This window comes from Pan paniscus, chromosome 10 (assembly GCF_029289425.2).
Source record: "Pan paniscus chromosome 10, NHGRI_mPanPan1-v2.0_pri, whole genome shotgun sequence".
Classification (NCBI taxonomy): domain Eukaryota; kingdom Metazoa; phylum Chordata; class Mammalia; order Primates; family Hominidae; genus Pan; species Pan paniscus.
The window spans coordinates 140,814,404-140,837,607 of NC_073259.2; the positions used below are offsets into that span (position 1 = coordinate 140,814,404).

The 23,204-nt window shown below is 56.3% G+C and overlaps 2 protein-coding genes across 3 annotated transcripts in view; one reads left to right on the forward strand and one right to left on the reverse strand.

The window, feature by feature from the left end:
* The first annotated feature begins 91 nt into the window (after window positions 1-91).
* Window positions 92-16,748, forward strand: PGAM5 (PGAM family member 5, mitochondrial serine/threonine protein phosphatase). 2 transcript variants are annotated; one of them, XM_055096419.2, is made up of 6 exons: window positions 92-4,074; window positions 7,887-8,065; window positions 10,446-10,571; window positions 10,717-10,805; window positions 10,994-11,127; window positions 15,382-16,748. In XM_055096419.2, the coding sequence occupies exons 1-6, from the start codon at window positions 3,884-3,886 to the stop codon at window positions 15,530-15,532; spliced, it is 870 nt and encodes a 289-aa protein (XP_054952394.1). In that variant the 5' UTR covers window positions 92-3,883; the 3' UTR covers window positions 15,533-16,748. The 2 variants fall into 2 exon arrangements, with proteins under 2 accessions (XP_054952394.1, XP_054952395.1); XM_055096420.2 differs by having other exon boundaries at window positions 10,997-11,127.
* Window positions 16,749-19,663: 2,915 nt separating this feature from the next.
* Window positions 19,664-23,204, reverse strand: part of ANKLE2 (ankyrin repeat and LEM domain containing 2) — a 37,880-nt gene continuing 34,339 nt past the window's right edge. The window contains exons 12-13 of the mRNA XM_055096424.2: window positions 22,222-22,353; window positions 19,664-21,439 (exon numbers count right to left, since the gene is read on the reverse strand). Of these exons, the coding sequence (XP_054952399.1) occupies window positions 21,238-21,439; window positions 22,222-22,353 (334 nt within the window). The 3' untranslated portion in view covers window positions 19,664-21,237. The remainder of the gene's footprint in view (window positions 21,440-22,221; window positions 22,354-23,204) is intronic.

A 23,204-nucleotide genomic window follows, 5' to 3' on the forward strand; every position in this document is an offset into this window, starting at 1 on the left:
CAGGCACACAGGGGAGAGCAGAGACCAGGAGTTTTTAGTTTCACACACTTAACAGTAATCAGAAAACAGGCTTTTTTTTTTTTTTGAGACAGAGTCTCGCTCTGTTGCCCAGGCTGGAGTGCGATGGCATGATCTCGGCTCACTGCAGCCTCCCGTTTTCAAGTGATTCTCCTGGCTCAGCCTCCTGAGTAGCTGGGATTACCAGCGCGTGCCACTATGCCCTGCTAATTTTTTGTATTTTTACTAGAGATGGGGTTTCACCATGTTGGCCAGGCTGGTCTCGAACTCCTGACCTCAAGTGATCCATCCGCCTGTCTCGGCCTCTCAAAGTGCTGGGATTATCGAGCATGAGCTACTGCGCCCGGCGTAAAAAATACATTTAAAAAAAAAATCTTTTCTCCTGGGCTGGTCAGTTTCCACACAGAGGAATCCTTTAGTTCTTGTCAGGGCATTGGGGGAAGGATGGTGGTGGTAGCTGAGCATGGAATGAGCCTAGCGGCCAACATTCTTGTGGCTATCTGGAGGAAAGGGGTTAGAAGTCCTACTGTTCCTTATGTGAACTCTGTATAATCCCATCTTTATTACTGCATCCCCGATCTGAGCTATGCTTGGTGTCCTGAAATCCAGAACCCTCCTGTTCAAGTCCCCTGGAATGGCCTTTCTCTAGTGCTCCACGGTGATGAAAGTGAGCTATTCCCCTGAACATTGGGGGAGAAACGAAATGTGGAAGGCAGCCTTTTCCTCTAAATGCTCCTGCTTTCAGCCCCACAGCTCTCAGACAGGAGGCTAATGCTGCCAACTCCCAGACTCTTCCAGACTCACTGGATTAAATGAACTTGCTTCCTGGTTTCCTTCCACATAGGCACTGGTGTTCCATATTCTCAGGTCGATAAAGATCTGATCTCCAGCTCTTGAACTTTTGTTAACTGATTTATCTGCTGTCCTTTTTCTTATGGATTCAACTATGTCCTTGTGGATTTTCCCTTTTGTTTTTTATTTTATTTATTTTTTGAGATGGAGTCTTGCTCTGTCACCCAGGCTGGAGTGCAGTAGTGTGATCTCAGCTCACTGCAGCTTCTGCCTCCTGGATTCCAGCGATTCTCCTGCCTCAGCCTCCTGGGTAGCTGGGATTACAGGCGTGTACCAGCTAATTTTTGTATTTTTAGTAGTGGGGTTTCACCATGTTGGCCAGGCTGGTCTCAAACTCCTGATCTCAGGTGATCTGCCCGCCTCGGCCTCCCAAAGTGCTGGGATTACAGACATGAGCCACTGAGCCTGGCTGATTTTCTTTTTTTTAAGACAGTCTCTGTCACCCAGGCTGGAGTGCAGTGGCACGATCCTGGCTCACTGCAACCTCTGCCTCCCAGGTTCAAGCGATTATCCTGCCTTAGGCTCCTGAGTAGCAGGGACTACAGGCGCGCACCACCACGCCAGGCTTTTTTGTATTTTCAGTAAAGACGGGGTTTCACCATGTTGGTCAGGCTGGTCTCGATCTCCTGACCTCATGATCCGCCCACCTCAGCCTCCCAGAGTGCTGGGATTACAGGCGTGAGGCACTGCGCCCGGTCCAATTTTCCTTTATTTTTTTTGAGAGAGTCTCGCTCTGTCGCCCAGTCTGGAGTGCAGTGGCGCGATCTCGGCTCACTGCAAGCTCCGCCTCCCGGGTTCACGGCATTCTCCTGCCTCAGCCTCCCTAGTAGCTGGGACTACAGGCGCCCGCCACCATGCCCTATTTTTTTTGTTTTTGTATTTTTAGTAGAGACGGGGTTTCACCGTGTTAGCCAGGATGGTCTCGAGCTCCTGACCTCGTGATCCGCTCACCTCGGCCTCCCAAAGTGCTGGGATTACAGGCGTGAGCCACCACGCCCGGCCTTCCTTTTATTTTTTAAATCTTCCTATCATTTTTAGTAAATGACCTGGAAGAAGCAGACCTAACTGGAAGCGTACAGGTTCAAGAAAGCCTGTTTAAGCAGAAGTCTCAGTATTTCTGTGGAACCATTCAGTTTTTTTATTTTTATTTTTTTGAGACATTGTTTCACTCTGTTGCCCAGGCTGGAGTGCAGTGAGGCAATCTCAGCTCACTGCAACCTCCACTTCCTGGGTTCAAGCAAGTCTCCTGCCTCAGCCTCCTGAGTAGCTGGTAATACAGGCTGGAGCCACCGTGCCCGGCTAATTTTTGTATTTTTAGTAGAGACCGGGTTTCACCATGTTGGCCAGGCTGGTCTCAAACTTCTGACCTCAGGTGATCCGCCTGTCTCGGCCTCCCAAAGTGTTGTGATTACATGCGTGACCCACCGAGCCCAGGCCCAGGTGATTTTTAAATAGCTTAAATCAGATCATGTCATTTCCCAATTTTAAAATGGGCAGAGATGGTCCAGCAATCCCACTTCTGGGTACAGACGCAAAACAATCAATGAAAGAGAGATCTGCACGCAGCACTGTTCACGCTAGCGAGGAGATGGCAACAGGGCAAGCGTCCAGCAGTGGGTAAGCGGTGGGGTCAGTGCACGCAGGCGTCCAGCAATGGGTAAGCGGTGGGGTCGGTGCACGCAGGCGTCCAGCGATGGGTAAGCGGTGGGGTCGGTCCAGGCAGGCGTCCAGCAATGGGTAAGCGGTGGGGTCGGTGCACGCAGGCGTCCAGCAATGGGTAAGCGGTGGGGTCGGTCCAGGCAGGCGTCCAGCAATGGGTAAGCGGTGGGGTCGGTGCACGCAGGCGTCCAGCAATGGGTAAGCGGTGGGGTCGGTCCAGGCAGGCGTCCAGCAATGGGTAAGCGGTGGGGTCGGTGCACGCAGGCGTCCAGCGATGGGTAAGCGGTGGGGTCGGTCCAGGCAGGCGTCCAGCAATGGGTAAGCGGTGGGGTCGGTGCACGCAGGCGTCCAGCAATGGGTAAGCGGTGGGGTCGGTCCAGGCAGGCGTCCAGCAATGGGTAAGCGGTGGGGTCGGTCCAGGCAGGCGTCCAGCAATGGGTAAGCGGTGGGGTCGGTCCAGGCAGGCGTCCAGCAATGGGTAAGCGGTGGGGTCGGTCCAGGCAGGCGTCCAGCAATGGGTAAGCGGTGGGGTCGGTCCAGGCAGGCGTCCAGCAATGGGTAAGCGGTGGGGTCGGTCCAGGCAGGCGTCCAGCAATGGGTAAGCGGTGGGGTCGGTCCACGCAGGCGTCCAGCAATGGGTAAGCGGTGGGGTCGGTCCAGGCAGGCGTCCAGCAATGGGTAAGCGGTGGGGTCGGTCCACCCAGGGAGCGCTGGTCCCCCTGGAAGGAAACCCAGGCTCTAACGCGCTCCCTCTGAGGACCCTGCTAGGCGAAACGCGCCGGCCATAGAAAGACTGTCCCGCAGGAGACGGCGGTGTTCGGCCCGGGGTTTGAGGGGTCGGGACCAGGAGGAGGGACAGCCCGGCCGAACCTGAACGCACTTCAGGCCGCTTGAACAGCACACGCAGGAACGGCGCCGACGGAAAACTTTATTTCGTGTTCCGCCACCAAAAAAATATCGTTTAAACAAACCTGCGGCAGTTTCCCAGCTCCCTTAAACCAGGATCCCAAGTTCTCCGCGTCTCCGCCCCTGCACCCAGCCTCCGGCCTCGGCAGGCGCTTCCGGTGCGGAACCTTCTGGAAAGTACCGCGCCGCCCTCCCGGCGTCCCCACAACCCCGCCCGCACCTGCGCGCACCGGCGCTCGCGAGCACAAGTGACGGGACCGGAGCGTGGCGCGGCAGGTGGCTCCACGAAAACGCCCCTTCCCGGAAGGCTGCCCCACGCCCTGCCGCGCCCCAGGAGGCGGGACTTCCGCCCCCGCCGCCCGGAAGCGGCAGCCGGGGGAAGCGTGTTCCTCGCGGAGCGCCGTCGGGGCCGTGGGCGCCTGCGCGGGCCGGCGCGGGAGCAAGCGGCATGGCGTTCCGGCAGGCGCTGCAGCTGGCGGCCTGCGGGCTGGCCGGGGGCTCGGCCGCCGTGCTCTTCTCGGCCGTGGCGGTAGGGAAGCCGCGCGCAGGCGGGGACGCGGAGCCACGCCCGGCTGAGCCGCCGGCCTGGGCGGGGGGCGCGCGGCCGGGCCCCGGTGTCTGGGACCCCAACTGGGACAGGTGCGCGCGGGGCTGTTTGGTGCCGGGGTCGGGATGGGGGTCAGGGCAGGTGTTACCGTTGGGATCGGGATCGGGACCGGGATCGGGACCAGGTTTAAGGTTGCGATCGGGTCGGGATCTGGGGTCGCCGTCTGCTTTCCCCAGCGGAGGAGCCGCTTTCCGGGGCCGCTCTGCGCGGAGGGTTCTGGGGGCGGCTGACCCTTCCCGCCGGCTTCTGTGGCCGAGCTCCGTCGCGTCCTCGCCCTTCTCCTCGCCCCTGCGAGTCCGCCCTGGGTGCCATCGCCGGAGCGCGGGCCGGGGCGAGGCTGAGGTGGAAGCCGGGCCTCCTCCAGGGGCGTTTGCAGGAGCGCGCCCGCGAGCTGTGTGCGGTTATTGAGCGTTTGAAATATGGCTCGTGTGATTCCTGAAGGGAATGCTTAGTTTACGTCAATTTAAACTTAACGCAAGCAGGGCCGGGTGCGGTAGCTCGGGCCTGTAATCCCAGCGTTTGGGAGGCCGAGGCCGGAGGATCGCTTGAGCCCAGAAATTTGAAACCAGCCTGGGCAACATAGTGAGACCCCCATCTCTACAAAAAATACAAAAAAAATTGGCCGAGCGAGGTGGCGCGCGCCTATGGTCCCAGCTACTCGGGAGGCTGAGGTAGGAGGATCCCTTGAGTCCAGGGGTCCCAGGCTGCACAGTGTGAGCCGAGATCCCGCCACTTCACTCCAGCCTAAGCAACAGAGCCTGTCTCAAAGGAAAAAAAAAAAAAAAGTAGTGCAGGTTTTTAACATTAGTTATGTGTTGAAATAGTATTTTTAGCATATTGAATTAAAAGTATGATCGAAATTCACCTGTTTCTTTTTAATGTTGCTATTAGAAAAATGTATAATTTCACATGTTGCTGGCATTCTGTTTCTGTCGGCCAGGACTGCTCTAGAGGCAAGGATGGTTTTCCCAGTCCTAACTCCTCATTATACTCAGTACTTTGAGAAAGGGGGCACAGAATTATACTACTGTGGTTGCATTAGGTACTTTATATTAGATTTTTATCTTTTGTTAACCTTATTTCCTCTATTATTAGCATCATACACTAAGCATGGTGTATATATCAAAATTAATGAGCCAAAATAATATAGATTATTAATTATAGTTATATTAGTTTATAATACATTACTGTTAACTAAGGTTCATGCTTCATTGAGATTTCCTCAGCTTTTACCTGCTGTTCTGTTCTAGGGTCCCACATGACAAGTAGTCTTCATGCCTCGTTAGGCATGTTTTGGCTGTGACAATTTCTCAGACTTGTTTTGATGATCATGAGTGTTTGAGGCGTTCTGGTCAGGGGTTTGGTAGAAGGTCCCTCAATTGAGACTTCTCTGAAGGTTTTCTCATGATTAGACTGGAGTTACATTCTTTTTCCTTCTTTTCTTTTTTCTTTTTCCTTGAGAGCGGAGTTTCGCTCTTGTTGCCCAGGCTGGAGTGCAATGGTGCAATCTCGGCTCACTGCAACCTCCGCCTCCCGTGTTCAAGCAATTCTCCTGCCTCAGCCTCCCGAGTAGCTGGGATTACAGGCACACGCCATTATGCCCAGCTAATTTTGTATTTTTAGTAGAGACGGGGTTTCTCCATGTCGGTCAGGCTGGTCTTGAACTCCCAACCTTAGGTGATCCTCCCACCTCGGCCTCCCAAAGTGCTGGGATTACAGGCATGAGCCACCATGCCCAGCCTGTTATATTCTTTTTTAAAAATCAGAATTCTGAAAAATCAGAAATTCTGAATCAATATTCTGAATTTCTTAGGTCTTTTTAAGGAAACAGATTTACTCTGCCGTTAAAGAACTTGAAGTAGGCTGGGTGCGGTGGCTCACACCTGTAATCCCAGCATTTTGAGAGGCTGAGGTGGGCAGATCACTTGAGGTCAGGAGTTTGAGACCAGCCTGACCAACATGGTGACACTCTGTATTTACTAAAAATACAAAAAAATTAGCCAGGCATGGTGGCACGCACCTGTAGTCCTAGCTACTCGGGAGGCTGAGGCAGGACAATCACTTGAACCCAGGAGGTGGAGGCTGCAGTGAGCCCAGATCGTGCCACTGCACTCCAGCCTGGGTGATAGAGCGAAACTCTGTCTCAAAAAAGAAAAAAAAGAACTTGAAGTAGAACCGGGAGCTGAGCCCAGCCTTTCTCTTTTAAGCAGGTGTTCTGTATTTGCTTGTCATGTCTGGGGAGAAGTGAATTGGGCCTTGTGGGTTGGAAAAGACTTATACAGACAGAAGGCATGAGCAACTACAGGAAGGTGCTAGAAGACAGCGTGTTTCTTCTTGAGTCTCACATGTCCACACTGGAAAGTTCCAGAGCCTCATCTGGTGAAATCTCCAGCTTCTTCCTGGAGGTCTCATGCAGTTTATGGCTTCCTGTCTCTGTGCCTATAGCTCCCAAATATTTTCTCTGGCTCAGCCTGACTCCCCCATACCTGCCAATTTGAGTCTTGGCCTGGTTTATGACAGGCCCCCCGGTCAGCGTGGCCCAAATGGAGCCCTTGAGTCACCACCGTGCCCTTCCACAGCTTCCTTTTCCGCCACTGTCTCAGCGAGTAAATACCAGCAGGTTCGACTTTTGCTATTCCCAGCTCTGCTGTGTTGAACTTTTTTTGTTGCTGTTGAGACAGGGTCTCGCTCTGTTGCCCAGGCTGGAGTGCAGTGCAGTGCAGTGGCAAGATCATGGCTCCCTCCTAGGCTCAAGCAGTTCTCCCACCTCAGCCTCCTGAGTAGCCGGGACTACAGCTGCGGACCACCTTGCCCGGCTAATTTTTTAATGTTTTTGTAGAGATGGGGTCCCCCTGTGTTGCCCAGGCTAGTCTTGGACTCCTGGGCTCCAGTGATCTGCCCACCTCGGCCTCCCAAAGTGCTGGGATCCACTCTTTTTCAGATTCCAGCAGCTCTGGAACAGGCCTTCATAATGGGAATGTTTTCTTCCTCACTGAGTGTTTGTTTATTTATTTATTTTCTGAGGCGGAGTCTCACTCTGTCGCCCAGACTGGAGTGCAGTGGCACGATCTCGGCTCTCTGCAACCTCCGCCTCCCAGGTTCAAGCGATTCTCCTGCCTCAGCCTCCCAAGTAGCTGGGATCACAGGCGTGTGCCACCAAGCCCGGCTAATTTTTTCTATTTTGAGTAGAGGTGCGATTTCACCATGTTGGCCAGGCTAGTATCGAACTCTTGACCTCAGTTGATCTGGCCACCTCAGCCTCCCAAATGCTGGGATTACACGTGTGAGCCACTGCACCCGGCCTGAGGGTCTAAAATGTGCTTAGTATGACTGAGGACATGATGTTTTAATTGTATTTAATTTTGCTTAAGTTTTGAATTGAAACATCCTCATAGCTAGTGGCTGCTGTTGGGCATTGCAGTTCTAGGCTCTGCTGAAGCGTCATGGTCAGGGAGGCCCATCTTGGCCCCGTGGACACTTTCCGCCTGCGCCCCGATAGCCGCTGTCCTCTTTCCTAGCCTGGCGTTCTCCGTAACCACAGTTGCGTTTGGGGTAGCCTGTCTCCTGCTGTTCACTGTCTGCCTCTCATTAGAGAAGAAGATGCACAGGGCTTTGCTTGTCTGTTTTGCTCTCCAGCGCATCACTCAGAACAGACCTGGCACTAGCTCTGTGGGAGGGAGAGTGGCGGTATGCTCAGAGAGGCCTCCCCAGGACTGTGCCAAGGGCCTTGTCTTCTCTCCATGCTCTTCCCAAATAGTCTGACAATTTGGAAATAACGTCTTGTCAGAAAAACTCAAACTTGGGAACAGAGGTCTCAAGGACGTATCTTGTATTTCAACATCAGGCGAGAACCACTGTCTCTGATCAACGTGCGGAAGAGGAACGTGGAATCTGGGGAAGAAGAGCTGGCGTCCAAGCTGGACCACTACAAAGCCAAGGCCACGCGGCACATCTTCCTCATTAGGCATTCCCAGTACCACGTGGATGGCTCCCTGGAGAAGGACCGCACTCTGACCCCGCTGGGTATGTGGTGGGTTCAGATCCTCCGTGGACCCTCTTGGTTATGTGGCCAGGTGCATATCCTCTGCTGGTGCCTTGGTTATGTGACTGGGTGCAGGTCCTCCGCGGACCCCCTTGGTCAGCTTTCTTGAAAGTGCTTGGGGCACTGGGCCTCCTGGGGCCCATGTCCGAGACCATCACCCCTGAATCACACATTATTACCAGTAACTGTCAGCTGAACTTGGACAGAAGACAAGCTTTTCAAAATGTCCTTACCTTGGCCAGGCGCGGTGGCTCACGCCTGTAATCCCAGCACTTTGGGAGGCTGAGGCAGGTGGATTACCTGAGGTCAGGAGTTCGAGACCAGCCTGGCCAACACGGCAAAACCCTGTCTCTACTAAAAGTACAAAAATTAGCCGGGTGCAGTGGTGGGCGCCTGTAGTCCCAGCTACTCGGGAAGCTGAGGCAGGAGAATGGTGTGAACCCTGGAGGCGGAGCTTGCAGTGAGCTGAGATCGCACCACTGCACTCCAGCCTGGGCGACAGAGCGAGACTCCGTCTCAAAAAAAAAAAAAAAAAAAGTCCTTACCTTGCTCAGGCACGGTGGCTCACGCCTGTAATCCCAACACTTTGGGAGGCCGAGGCAGGTGGATCACCTGAGGTCAGGAGTTCGAGACCAGCCTGGCCAACAGGGCGAAACCTCGTCTCTACTAAAAGTACAAGAATTAGCCAGGTGCAGTGGCAGGCACCTGTAATCCCAGCTACTAAGGAGGCTGAGGCAGGAGAATTGCTTGACCCTGGGAGGTGGAGGTTGCAGTGAGCCAAGATCGCACCACTGCACTCTAGCCTGGGTAACAGAGTGAGACTCCGTCTCAAAAAAAAAAAAAAAAGCCCTTAACTTTTAGCAAATGTTGGACAGATCTTGTTCGCATGAGACCAAATGCAGTGCATATCCCAGCAGCGATTTTATACCTGCTTGATGCCTTGGAAAGCGGCGTGGCTTGTGCCCTCGGCTGCTCACCTGGACCTGCTGCGAAAGACGCTTCTCTGCGGCCTGTGGCACTCACAGGCCTGATGCCTGGCGTCTGCTTTTTTGTTTGTTTGTTTCGTTTTGAGACATAGTCCTGCTCTGTTACCCAGGCTGGAGTGCAGTGACGTGATCTTGGCCCGCTGCAACCTTTGCCTCCTGGGTTCAAGCAATTCTCCTGCCTCAGGCTCCCAAGTAGCTGGGACTACAGGCACACGCTGCCACGCCCAGCTAATTTTTTGTATTTTTAGTAGAGACGGGGTTTCACCGTGTTAGCCAGGATGGTCTCGACCTCCTGACCTTGTGATCCACCCGCCTCGGCCTCCCAAAGTACTGGGATTACAGGCGTGAGCCACCGCACCCAGCCTAATTTTTTTTTTTTTTTTTGTATTTTTAGTAGAGACGGGGTTTCACCATATTGGCCTGGCTGGTCTCAAACTCCTGACCTCGTAATCCGCCCGCCTTGGCCTCCCAAAGTGCTAGGGTGACAGGTGTGAGCCACCGCGCCCGGGCTGGCGTCTGCCTCTTAATGCCCTGTTGAACAGGCGGGACTGAGCAACAGGATCCCGCCTGTCCCCACTGGCAGATGCTGCATAGACAGCGTCCAGGAGGGTCCTTCCACCTTGTCCTTGTGTCCCTGTGCAGGTGGATCTGTAGAAGAAATGCCTGCCTACGGAAGGAAATGCGGGGTGGGCTAAGGTAGAGTTTACATTTTGAAAAGTTCTTCGAATGGGATAGTGCCTGTTCATGCACATACTAAAAGTTCAAATAGTAAAAATGTGCAAGGCTGTCCTCCACAGACGCCTCCCCCCAGTCCCCAGAGCTGTCCCGGCTGCTTGTGCACAAAGAAAGTGGAGTGACAGATGCAGGTGTGGCTGCATCCAGTGGCTTCGGCCTCCCTGAGGCGTTTTCACCTGGATGCAAAAGCTCACAAGAGAAAAGGCATCTGCACTGGTGTCCGGCCCCCACATAGCAGCTCGGGGTGTTTAGGTCCCGCTGTGTTGGCCTCCGTCATGGCGCGTGGTTGGGGGCCCGTGAGGCTCAGGTTTTGGACACAGTTGAGTGAGGGTGACATGGGGGGACCCAGAAACCACCCCTGGGCCCCACCAAGCGCCAGCCACCATCCGGTTTGCTTGCTGCTCCATTGGTGGAATCAGATGCATGTTTTTTCCTGTATGGGGGTGAAGACAGTTGAGTGCCGGCCCCTCTGGCCCAAGCCTCGGGAGGGCAGGAGCCATCAGCTGAGCTTGCTGAGCTTGCTGCCTGATCGGGGTCGTATTTGTGGGCGGAGGAGGGCGTGTTTGCGGGCGGAGGAGGGCGTGTTTGAGAGTGGAAGAGGGGGTGCAGGTGCGGCACTCAGGTGCCTTTCACCTTCCAGGTCGGGAGCAGGCTGAACTCACTGGGCTCCGCCTGGCAAGCTTGGGGTTGAAGTTTAATAAAATCGTTCATTCGTCTATGACCCGCGCCATAGAGACCACCGATATCATCAGCCGGCACCTGCCAGGTGAGTGCTGGGCGCGGGGCCTCCATGCTTGCAGCAGTGGACGGCTCGTGGCAGGGCCCCGGCCTGAGCTTCTGGCCACCGGGAGGTCACAGCATCTCCGCCGGCGGGGCCGCCTCACCCAGCGCTTCGCTGTGCTTCTCTGCAGGCGTCTGCAAAGTCAGCACAGATCTGCTGCGGGAAGGCGCCCCCATCGAGCCAGACCCGCCCGTGTCTCACTGGAAGCCGGAAGCTGTGGTAAAAACCTCCCCGGGGAGCAGCTGTGTCACCCTCGCCTTCCCTGGGCAAAGCGGCCCTGCTGGGCTCACCATCCACCACGTGCCCGGCCGTCCCACGGGCTGCCCCGGGCGGCGATGGGGTCTGTCCCCCTGACACCCGCCCTGCCCGTGCACTTCCGCACTGACGGTTCCTCACTCTGCCCCCAGCAGTATTACGAAGACGGAGCCCGGATCGAGGCCGCCTTCCGGAACTACATCCACCGCGCAGATGCCAGGCAGGAGGAGGACAGTTACGAGATCTTCATTTGTCACGCCAACGTCATCCGCTACATCGTGTGCAGGTAGGCAGCTGCTGGGCTGGGCGTGGCCTAAAATAATTTCAGACTTAGAGAAAAGCGTGAGGAAGAAGCCGAGCGAGACCCTCCTCCACTGCCGATGCCACCCTCGTCAGGCCTCACCAGCCCCCGGGCGTCCACTTCCCGCGAGTCCTAGTCAGTTACGCGGTAGGTGGCGTGTTACTTGGAGCTTCTCATAAGGCTGTTTTGGGCAAGGGTGGTGCAGACAGGGAGGGACCCCTGTGGTGTCCTGGGTGGGGTGCGTGCTGGGTGGGGGGTCCTGGGTGGGGTGCGTGCTGGGTGGGGGGTCCTGGGTGGGGTGCGTGCTGGGTGGGGGGTCCTGGGTGGGGTGCGTGCTGGGTGGGGGGTCCTGGGTGGGGTGCGTGCTGGGTGGGGGGTCCTGGGTGGGGTGCGTGCTGGGTGGGGGGGTCCTGGGTGGGGTGCGTGCTGGGTGGGGGGTCCTGGGTGGGGTGCGTGCTGGGTGGGGGGTCCTGGGTGGGGTGCGTGCTGGGTGGGGGGTCCTGGGTGGGGTGCGTGCTGGGTGGGGGGTCCTGGGTGGGGTGCGTGCTGGGTGGGGGGTCCTGGGTGGGGTGCGTGCTGGGTGGGGGGTCCTGGGTGGGGTGCGTGCTGGGTGGGGGGGTCCTGGGTGGGGTGCGTGCTGGGTGGGGGGTCCTGGGTGGGGTGCGTGCTGGGTGGGGGGTCCTGGGTGGGGTGCATGCTGGGTGGGGTGCGTGCTGGGTGGGGGGTCCTGGGTGGGGTGCGTGCTGGGTGGGGGGGTCCTGGGTGGGGTGCGTGCTGGGTGGGGGGGTCCTGGGTGGGGTGCGTGCTGGGTGGGGGGTCCTGGGTGGGGTGCGTGCTGGGTGGGGGGTCCTGGGTGGGGTGCGTGCTGGGTGGGGGGTCCTGGGTGGGGTGCGTGCTGGGTGGGGGGTCCTGGGTGGGGTGCGTGCTGGGTGGGGGGTCCTGGGTGGGGGGTCCTGGGTGGGGTGCGTGCTGGGTGGGGGGGTCCTGGGTGGGGTGCGTGCTGGGTGGGGGGGTCCTGGGTGGGGTGCGTGCTGGGTGGGGGGTCCTGGGTGGGGTGCGTGCTGGGTGGGGGGTCCTGGGTGGGGTGCGTGCTGGGTGGGGGGGTCCTGGGTGGGGTGCGTGCTGGGTGGGGGGTCCTGGGTGGGGTGCGTGCTGGGTGGGGGGTCCTGGGTGGGGTGCGTGCTGGGTGGGGTGCGTGCTGGGTGGGGGGTCCTGGGTGGGGTGCTGCTGGGTGGGGTGCTGCTGGGTGGGGTGCGTGCTGGGTGGGGTGCGTGCTGGGTGGGGGGTCCTGGGTGGGGTGCGTGCTGGGTGGGGGGGTCCTGGGTGGGGTGCGTGCTGGGTGGGGGGGTCCTGGGTGGGGTGCGTGCTGGGTGGGGGGTCCTGGGTGGGGTGCGTGCTGGGTGGGGGGTCCTGGGTGGGGTGCGTGCTGGGTGGGGGGGTCCTGGGTGGGGTGCGTGCTGGGTGGGGGGTCCTGGGTGGGGTGCGTGCTGGGTGGGGTGCGTGCTGGGTGGGGGGTCCTGGGTGGGGTGCGTGCTGGGTGGGGGGTCCTGGGTGGGGTGCGTGCTGGGTGGGGTGCGTGCTGGGTGGGGGGTCCTGGGTGGGGTGCGTGCTGGGTGGGGGGGTCCTGGGTGGGGTGCGTGCTGGGTGGGGGGGTCCTGGGTGGGGTGCGTGCTGGGTGGGGGGTCCTGGGTGGGGTGCGTGCTGGGTGGGGGGTCCTGGGTGGGGTGCGTGCTGGGTGGGGGGGTCCTGGGTGGGGTGCGTGCTGGGTGGGGGGTCCTGGGTGGGGTGCGTGCTGGGTGGGGGGTCCTGGGTGGGGTGCGTGCTGGGTGGGGGGTCCTGGGTGGGGTGCGTGCTGGGTGGGGGGTCCTGGGTGGGGTGCGTGCTGGGTGGGGGGTCCTGGGTGGGGTGCGTGCTGGGTGGGGTGCGTGCTGGGTGGGGGGTCCTGGGTGGGGTGCGTGCTGGGTGGGGGGGTCCTGGGTGGGGTGCGTGCTGGGTGGGGGGGTCCTGGGTGGGGTGCTTGCTGGGTGGGGGGTCCTGGGTGGGGTGCGTGCTGGGTGGGGGGTCCTGGGTGGGGTGCGTGCTGGGTGGGGGGGTCCTGGGTGGGGTGCGTGCTGGGTGGGGGGTCCTGGGTGGGGTGCGTGCTGGGTGGGGGGTCCTGGGTGGGGTGCGTGCTGGGTGGGGTGCGTGCTGGGTGGGGGGTCCTGGGTGGGGTGCTGCTGGGTGGGGTGCGTGCTGGGTGGGGGGTCCTGGGTACGGTGCATGCTGGGCGTCCGCACTGCCCTGGTTGTTTTCCCTTTGGAATTGAACGTCCTGTTTCCCCTCAAACTTGGCCAACCACCTTCTGCCTCCGGCTGGATCCCACTGGCAGCATCCCGCCGCTGTTGCCGCTGGGGATTTTGTGCTTCTGGGGTCCTGACCTCTTTCACTTGCTGATCTGTGGGCGCCCCCACCCGTGTGCCGGCGTGACGGCGCGGGGCGTCCATTCCTCTCTGGGTCGAGGCCACAGCTGAGTCCTGTTGCTGCCCGGGCTGCTCCCTCGGGGGACCCTTGTCCCTCAACCTGCTCTGGTGCCCCACTCTCGGCACCACAGAATGATCCGGGTTCAGGTTGCGTTTTCCCTGCCACCACCCTGCAATCAGCCACTTCTTTAAGGAGCTCCAGGGCTGCAGCCACGTTAGAGGGCCCCTTGGGGGGCAGGGCCAGCTCTATGGTTACATGCCTGAAACAGTCAGAAGCGTTGGCCAAATCTCACTAAATGCAAATTTGAAACAAATTTGCCTCTTCTCTGGATCCATTAGGAAATGTGTGTGTGGGCTCCGCAGCTGAGGGGGCCCTCTTGTGTGTGACGAGTCCTGTGGTGGGAGGACAGGACGGCACTGGTCAGTGATGCTGTGTGAGGCTGGGCCCTGGTCTCTGCCCGCCTGTCACCTGGGCCTGTCACCAGGGCTGGGGCTGCTGGGAACACCATGGTCAGAAGAGCAGCAGCTCCCAGAAAGTCGAGGATGTACGGGCCGAGATTCTCAAGCTTGGCTCCAGACCAGATAGAGCTTTTCTGGGGGTTGGAGCCTCCGGGTGGTGTGGCCTCAGGCTAAGTGAGTACCTGTTTGCTGTGAGTCGTTCGTTGCCTCCTGTCTGTGCTTGTGAATGAGCCATATGGGTGGCTTCTATGCTGCCACCACCACCTTGTGTGTCCATGACACAGTCACCCCGAGGTGACACAAATGCTAAAAATGCACAGAAATAACCGGGGCGGGAGAGTGGAGCTGACCTGAGTCCACACAGTGGTGAGGGCCAGGCAGGTGCACCTGGACACGAGAATATGGCTGTGCTGTTCCGGCCGGTGCCGCCAGGCAGCCCTGAGGAGACTCGGGAAGCAGCGTGAGGGTGGCCATGCGGCCCACTGAGACAGGGCGGCGGGTGGCTCAGAGGCGGTGATGGCAACTCCGAGCTTTTCCGCAAATGCGAATTGTGCCTAAGAAGTGCATGAAGATGCCACGGCGGGTAGATCCCATCTCCGTTCTTTGCTTTCCCAGAAAGGGTCCTGTTGCACTAACTGGCTGCTCCCTGTTTTTTATATGGGAAAAGCAGAAATTAAATTGTGTTTCCTCGTAAGAAGTCAGCGTTGTTCTGATCTGTGCAAATCTTGAGTTGGGGTTGGGCCCCTGTCCTAAAGAGGGCAGGTCCCCAAGTGTGATGGCTCCATTCATGTCGATCCCAGCCAGATCTTCCCCGAGAAGCCCCGACTGAAGACAGGAGCGGCTCGGCTGATGTGTACCCCGGCCCTGAGGCTGTTTGTAGAACAGAGCCCCCTGGCACAGCCTGGCCTGGCCTCTTTTAAGGACAGAGCCCCCTGGCTCTAGCCCAGCCCGTTTTTTTTTTTTTTTTTTTTAAGACAGAATCTCGCTCTGTCACCCAGGCTGGAGTGCAGTGGCGCGATCTCAGCTCACTGCAAGCTCCGCCTCCCGGGTTCACGCCATTCTTCTGCCTCAGCCTCCCGAGTAGCTGGGACTACAGGTGCCCGCCACCATGCCCAGCTAATTTTTTGTATTTTTAGTAGAGATGGGGTTTCACCGTGTTAGCCAGGATGGTCTCGATCTCCTGACCTTGTGATCCACCCGCCTGGCCTCCCAAAGTGCTGGGATTACAGGCGTGAGCCACCGCGCCCGGCCTAGCTCAGCCCGTTTTAAGGACAGAGCCCCCTGGCTCTAACGTGCTCTTTCTCTCTCTCTCTCTCCCCAGAGCACTGCAGTTTCCTCCTGAAGGCTGGCTCCGGCTCTCCCTCAATAATGGCAGCATCACCCACCTGGTGATCCGACCCAACGGCCGAGTTGCGCTCAGGACCCTCGGGGACACGGGGTTCATGCCTCCCGACAAGATCACCCGATCCTGAGGGCGCCCGCAGGGCTCCGGCTTCTCCTTCCCTCTGTCCTCCCCGCACAGGCCGCACACGCTTAACGTTTTGTTCCCAAGGAGACCGGCGGAAAAGTAGAAACCTGCACTGCTGCATCTGGGAACTGACTTGTGACCAGGCTGAGAAGGGGAGAGTTGGGATCAGACAGCCTGACTTCTCTGCAGGGTTTTATACCTGACCATGAACCCCCAGGATGGCGTGGGGTTTAAGGTGAAAGCGTCTCACGCACAAGTCAGGCCTGTTGTGGGGACCTGAAAGAGGCCTGACCCAGACCACCATGTTCGCACCCACAGCTGACCCGTGCTGAGGGTCCATGCTCCATTGGCAAAGCCGGTCAGGCACGAGGGCGACTGAGGCACGTGGATGAGGAGGGCACCCAGGTTCTGTTCACAACTCACTTCACTTCATACATCCTTTTAATTTCTTAAAACCCTCTTGTCCCTTAAATATTTGTCAAAGATTTTCTGGCTGGGCACAGTGGCTCACACCTGTATTCCCAGCTACTCAGGAGGCCAGGGTGGGAGGATCACTTGAGCCCAGGAGTTCAAGACCAGCCTGGACAAGGCAACATAGCGAGACCCTGTCTCTACTAAAAATACAGAACTTAGCTGGGTGTGTCGTGGGCATCTAGAGTCCCAGCTACTTGGGAGACTGAGGTGGGTGGATCACTTGGGCCTGGGAGCTGGAGGCTGCAGTGAGCTGTGATTGTGTCACTGCACTCCAGCCTGGGCAACCGAGGGAGACTTAAAGCAATTTTTTCTTTTGAAACGGAGTTTCACTCTTGTTGCCCAGGCTGGAGTGCAGTGGTGCGATCTCGGCTCACCACAACCTCTGCCTCCTGGGTAGCTGGGATTACAGTCGCCCACCACCATACCTGGCTAATTTTTTATTTTTAGTAGAGATGGGGTTTCACCGTGTTGGCCAGGCTGGTCTCGAACTCCTGACCTCGTGATCTACCCACCTCGGCCTCCCCAAGTGCTGGGATTACAGGTATGAGCTAGCGCGCCTGGCCAGGGATTAAAATATTCAAACATGTTGTGTGTACCCAGATATTCTGTTAATTTAGGAAAAACAGTACAATTTCTATGAAGTGGTTGTGACTATTTTCTGTAGTCAATACAGTTGGGATATCTGATCTATTTCTCTGTCTACTTTGGAAATGATTGCATAATAAAATTTTACTGTTTTTTTAAAAGGACTAGTTGTGAGTGTGTTAAAAGCGTGGAACTTCGGCCGGGCGCGGTGGCCATGCCTGTAATCCCAGCACTTCAGGAGGCCCAGGCAGGTGGATCATGAGGTCGGGGGTTCAAGACCAGCCTGACCAACATGCTGAAACCTCATCTCTATTAAAAATACAAAAATTAGCCAGGTGTGGCAGGCGCCTGTAATCCCAGCTACTCAGGAGGCTGAGGCAGGAGAATCGCTTGAACCCGGAAGGCGGAGCTTGCAGTGAGCCGAGATCGCTCCACTGCACTCCAGCCTGGGCCACAGAGCAAGACACCATCTAAAAAGAAAAAAAAAAAAAAGGAAACTTGTGCAGTGTGAGAAACGATGGTGTCACCAGAACCCTTTGCACAGTGTCCTGTCTCCCCGTGGCTGACGCCTCTGCCCGCATCGCACCGGCTGCCTGCTCAGAGGACTTCCGCCAGTGGCCTGGGCCCTTTCCGAATCCCTGACCAGGACGGCAAGGCTGACCAATGGTTGTGGAGACAACAGCCACAGCAACCATACGCCACTGTCTAGAAATAGTTTGATAAGCCAGGGACGCGTCAACTTCAAAAACAAATACCAGGCACGCTCACGTTTGACCTCAGACGGGAGCAAGGCTGGTGAGGAAGCAGTCTGGGATGCTCTAAGTCAGCTGCACAGGGTGCCTCCAGGGATGGGGCAGCGCTGCAGGGCTAAGCCTTTGTTCTGCTGAGGGCCCCGGCTCCTCTGTAAAGTGGGAAAGCTTGGAGGTGGGAGCAGCGCCAGCACGCCTGGCACTGAGGCAATGCTCAGAGCAGGCGCAGGTTTGCTGGGCAGCAAAGCTCATCACAAAGTGGAATGACCACACATCAGCTGGCCCCGATGCCCTACGCAGCCCACGGCCACTCCCATCGCTCACGTCATAGCCATGAGTCGCACTCACGTGAAGGGGACAGACTACCTGGTCTAAAGGGGGAAGTGGATGGGAGACCACGAGCAGTTTTCAATGGATCACAAGAAACCAGTGACCCAGAGTCTTCAAATCCTTCTGCAAAAAAACAAAACCCAAAAGGAAAGAAAACCTGATTATGCTGCTTAAGTCAAATCTGAAGTCAAGGATTTTGAAAAGTTAAGCCATAAACTCAGTGTGTGACTAATTCTTTAAGAGCGTACAGCAATGATAACCAAGTCTACAGCCCTTGGTATTCCCAGGCAGCCTCCACTCCAAGTCCTAACCAGGCCCTGCTTATCTGCCAAGATCAGAGAGACTGGGTGTGCTCAGGGTAGTATGCCCATAGATGATTACCTAAGTTTCTTGAATATGAAACTTTAAATACTTTTTAGTTTCTTTTTCTAGAGTAAATTCCCAGCAAACTTTTTTTTTGAGACATACTCTGGCTCTGTCACCTGGGCTGGAGTGCGGTGCCACAGTCTCGGCTCACTACAACCTCCGCTTTCCAGGCTCAGGCGATTCTCACGTCTCAGCCTCTCAAGCGGCTCGTTCTACAGGTGTGTGTCACTGCACCCGGCTCATTTTTGCATTTGTGGTAGAGATGGGTTTCACTATGCTGGCTAGACTGGTCTCGAGCTCCTGGCCTCAAGTGATCCGCCCACCTCGGCATCCCAAAGCACATGAGCCACTGTGCCTGGTAGACTTCCCTTCTAAAATACCTGCTGTTCAAAGTGGTTCTTCCTTAAATGGCCTTTTCCAGTCTTCTGCATGTGGGACGGACGTAGATTAGCAAAGTGAGGATGGCTCCCGGTTTGGCTGGTAGCTGGTGGGGGTCTAATTTCTGAATGCTGGACTCAGGGCAGGTATGGCCGGGGAGAAGGCAGGGAGGGGCAGGGAGGGGCAGGCAGGAGACTGGGGAGTGGGGAGCTGACCCATACCAGGGCAGCCCCCAGGGATCTTCAGTGTGCGTGTTGTGAACGCCTGCGTGGAGGGAGCCGCATGAGGGGAAGGCTGAGGGTGTCTGGACTGGGTGAGTTACAGGGGCCCAGCGACGTCAACGATGGAAACCGTCCCCTGGTTTGGGACAGACTGAAGACTTCTCACATGTTAGTAACGATAGCCTCTGTCTGGCCAAAGTGAAAACTGCACACCAGAAGCCTCAATGAGACTGGTGGGAACGGCAATGCCACCAGATGGCGGCCAGCTGCCAGGGGCCGCCATGCCGACGTTTATCCCAAAGCCTTTTCTGAGGAGGGAGCATGGGCGGGAATCTGCAGCTGGAGCAGTCACAGGGTTTCCAACCACGACAAACACGCCTGCACCCCGCACGCACAGCCGGGCCCCAATGAGGGTTTTACCATCAGCCCTTCCCTGGGAAAACTCTGCAGGCTTCTGGAAACATCCACACGGCTCTGGAGGACCTGGCTGTGGTCCCTGCCATGGCGCCGCTGGCACTCCCACGGCTGGTACGCAGCACCATGGCTGCTTTTACCCCAGAAACGAGCAGCAGACTCACCGGGCGCCTCCCTCACAGCTGCCACCACGCTGGAGCAGGGCACTTTCCAACCAAAGCCACCACAGCAACTGTTAATGTCACCAAGGTTTCCCACTGCCAAGAGCAACGGTAAAATCTGTGCTCTTTTAACGGATGCCAGAAAATCTTTCACAACTGAGTCAAGAAAGGGGCTTAAAAACAGCGAGCGAATCTGAGGGCACCCAGGTTGATGGCCGTCCAACCAAAACAGTGCCGTGCGCCTGGGCACAAGTGAGGGATCCTTCCGAAAGCTTGCAATTATTACCACGCAGTTTTGAAGTAATTCATTTCATTAAGTGTTTTGTGAAGGACATAACCCCCGGGACACACGAGAATGCCTCCGTTGGGACTGGAATCGCTGCCCACAAACAAACGGAGAAACAGTCAAAGGTGGCCTAAGACCTGGGAAATCAGGAGCAGTGGTCCACATATAAAATCAGGGCCAAAACGTTTTACTTTCCATTTGAATTTACAACCATATACAGACAATATGGTAAGATTTTAGAGAAAACAGATCATCACTACGAATATCCATATTCGGATTTCTTTTGAGAACCAAGGTGCCTTTTAAAATGCGGCTTTTTAGAATAGCATGTGTTGTTTCTGTCTGGGATCTAGATCTTGTCTGCTACAAAACAAATGAACACACCCTGTGTAACAAAATCGAATTTTAACATTTAAATCTTGATTCCAATATTCCTGACCTATCTCTTGTCATATGAAAGAAAGCAGCCTTTTTTTAAAACAAAGTTTCAATTCAGAATTTTTACAAACAAAAACAATCCTGCGTCTACTTAATATCCCTGTATATCCTCAAAAAGCAAGTTCAGGAAATTTAAAAATGATTTATAAAAGGCACTGAAGTTAGCAAAAGCATTGGTGGGTTTTCATTTTGGATTAAACACTGGAAATGTTCACAGAGAAACAACTGTGTGAGCAGTTGCCCGTAACACCCAGGAAGAAACCGACCTCCAGGCAGCACCCCCTGAACACCTCAGTGGCTCCTCACACATTCCAACCACAGACCTTCATTCAAGCTAAGGTGAAGGCTACAGTCAGCACGGCAAGAAACCAAGATGGGACTCAAACCTCTAAATGCAACACTCTGCATACAGGAGATCCCAACTGAAATGAGTTCCAAAATAAAGGATACCTTTATCGTATAATCATTTATGCTCAACAAAGCCTCAGGATAAATTTGAAAACAGAACAATGTATAGACTGTATTACTGCTGCACTGGCTCCTGAATGAAGCAGGCGGTGAAGGCTCACGTGCTGAGGAAACAGGGAACACCTTGGCGCCGCTGCTGAGCTCTGTGTTTCTCCTGGTATCACTCCCACGGGCTGCAAGACTTCCCAAGAGAAAAGCTACTTTCATCTTCTGATCAGTAATTTAAATATTCCGAACAACCCAAATCACAATGGTTGCTGCAAGTCTGAGGCGCGCTCCTGGCTCCCTGATCCCTGCCATCCACCTCCCTCCGTCTGAACCATGAGACCCACGGGCGAACCAACAGGCACTCTGCCACCATCAGATGCCACCCCCCCACCCAGGAAAAGACAGGGCAGCAAATAGTTCATCTTGGTGAGTGCAGGTTATCACAGGGACATCGGTGCTCACGCCTCCGCCAAGCCCCTCCTCGTCCACAGCGTCTGTCGGATGAGGTGAGTACAGGGTGAGTACAGGGCTGCCTGCCTGCAACTGCCTCAGTGCCCTTTCCTCTGCTATATTTCAGACCTAGAAATTGCCACCTAAAAAGTCTACCATTACCACATGGATATTTTCCAGAAAATTGGTATCTGAGTTTGCTTTCATTAACTTCTAACTTCTTCCAAAATATCAGAAATCTAAGTGTTATATAGAACATTTAAATCTTCTAAAATTCTCACACCCTCAAAGTGAGGAGTAATAATTTAATCAGAATATATTCCTTTTTGACAGTTTAGCAATAAACATATGACGCTTCCTTCTTTAAAAATGAAGAACAAACCGAGAGCCCAGCGCCAAGCCTACAGGGCGGCAAGCTCAGCCAGGCGCGCCATCCTGCGGAGCTGGCTCCTGTGCACGGGGCTGTAGCGCCCAGGACTGCCCAGGCCCGGCTTTGCGGGGTTGCTTCCAGCCACGCTGTTTCTCCCTGGACTGTAGCTGTGAGGGCCACTGAGATCTGGCAGCTGAGACTTGAACTTTCCTTTCACCGCGGGACTCGGCCAACTGCGGAAAGCAAGAAAGAACTGTTAGCAGACGGGCAGGCCTGGAGATGAACAGTAAGAGTCGGAGAATAATGGCCCCGGACTCAGGCACACGCGCCCGGGCGGAGGAGAGGCACTGCTGAACCCTGGCACCGCGGGCACACGCGCCCGGGCGGAGGAGAGGCACTGCTGAACCCTGGCACCGCAGGCACACGTGCCCGGAGGAGAGGCACTGCTGAACCCTGGCACCGCGGGCACACGTGCCCGGGTGGAGGAGACGCACTGCTGAACCCTGGCACCGCGGGCACACGCGCCCGGGCGGAAGAGAGGCACTGCTGAACCCTGGCACCGTGGGCACACGCACCCGGGCGGAGGAGACGCACTGCTGAACCCTGGCACCGCGGGCACACGCGCCCGGGCGGAGGAGACGCACTGCTGAACCCTGGCACTGTGGGCACACGTGTCCGGGTGGAGGAGAGGCACTGCTGAACCCTGGCACCGCGGGCACTGGGAGAGTCAAGCTCATGGGGGTTTCCAGGAGAATCCTGTGTGATCTGAGTAGAAACCCTGCTGCTTCCACCTTTCTAGCCCTCAGCTTGTCAGGAGCTGACCCGTTCAGCTTTTCCACCCAACCGGAGCTCTGTCCTGTGTGCAGAGAGCCACAACACCCAAATCCACAGCCTGGCTGACGGGCCTGCCAGCGTTGGGAAAAGCCACTGATAGGTTCGCATGAAGTGGAACTGGACCCTGCAGAAGTTTCCAAAAGCTGCCCTGCGGGTGACAGGCTGTCCGGGCCCCACATACCTCTGTCTGTCCGAGGGTGAGTAGCACAGGACAGCACTCTTCCATCTGTGCACGGCCGGGAACTGATGGGGGTCGACGTCTGCACATTCAAGAGCGGCCAAAACATCCTGATCGAGTTTTGACGGCTCCTCTCTAGAAAGCACAATAAAAGAAGCAAAAACATCTTTGGTAAAAACATAAAGACTTCTAAAATACCACTACTTTTTTTTTTATTTTGAGACGGAGTCTTGCTCTGTCGCCCAGGCTGGAATGCAGTGGCGTGATCTTGGCTCACCGCAAGCTCCGCCTCCCGGGTTCAAGCAATTCTCTGCCTCAGCCTCCTGAGTAGCTGGGACTACAGGTGCCTGCCACCACGCCCGGCTAATTTTTTGTATTTTTATTAGAGATAGGATTTCACCATCTTGGTCAGGCTGGTCTTGAACTCCTGACCTTGTGATCCACCCACCTCGGCCTCCCAAAGTGCTGGAATTACAGGCGTGAGCCACCACACCCAGAAAAATAGCACTACATTTTAAACTCAAGAACCCAGCACACAAAACAACAGTGTGCAAGGATCGATCTGGCCTGAGCAGATGGAACCAGGGAACCAGCAGCAGCATGTCAGGGCATTAGCTCTGCAGAGGGAGGCATCTCCCAAGGCCAGGGAGGCGGATGCAGACTCGCTGTTCTGTGATGAGAAGAGCAAGGGCCAGGGAGGAGTCGCCTCTGGGTGCACGCCTGCATTCTCTATGGTAGCAGGATCCACCCGCGGTTAAAATGCAGTTTCGCATATTTGCACCCCGAGGGTGCTCAGTACCAGAAGGTTAGGGACATTTATCCCATTAGATTGAGATTGACCCCAAGATGGCTTTTCTTCCCAGAAGGATTTAGAAGAGATCACTCACACCACTGGCAGGCACATCCCTAGCAAATAACAGCCAACACTAGGATAACCCACGGTCCAACCAGAGGAAGACCCAGAAAGAGTATCTAGAAGCTGGACT

Coding starts and splice junctions, on each gene's coding strand:
- PGAM5 (XM_055096419.2), top strand. CDS start 3,884: ATGGCGTTCCGGCAGGCGCTGCAGCTGGCGGCCTGCGGGCTGGCCGGG. Junction 8,066..10,445: donor CCGCACTCTGACCCCGCTGG/GTATGTGGTGGG, acceptor TTCACCTTCCAG/GTCGGGAGCAGGCTGAACTC. Junction 10,572..10,716: donor CATCAGCCGGCACCTGCCAG/GTGAGTGCTGGG, acceptor GCTTCTCTGCAG/GCGTCTGCAAAGTCAGCACA.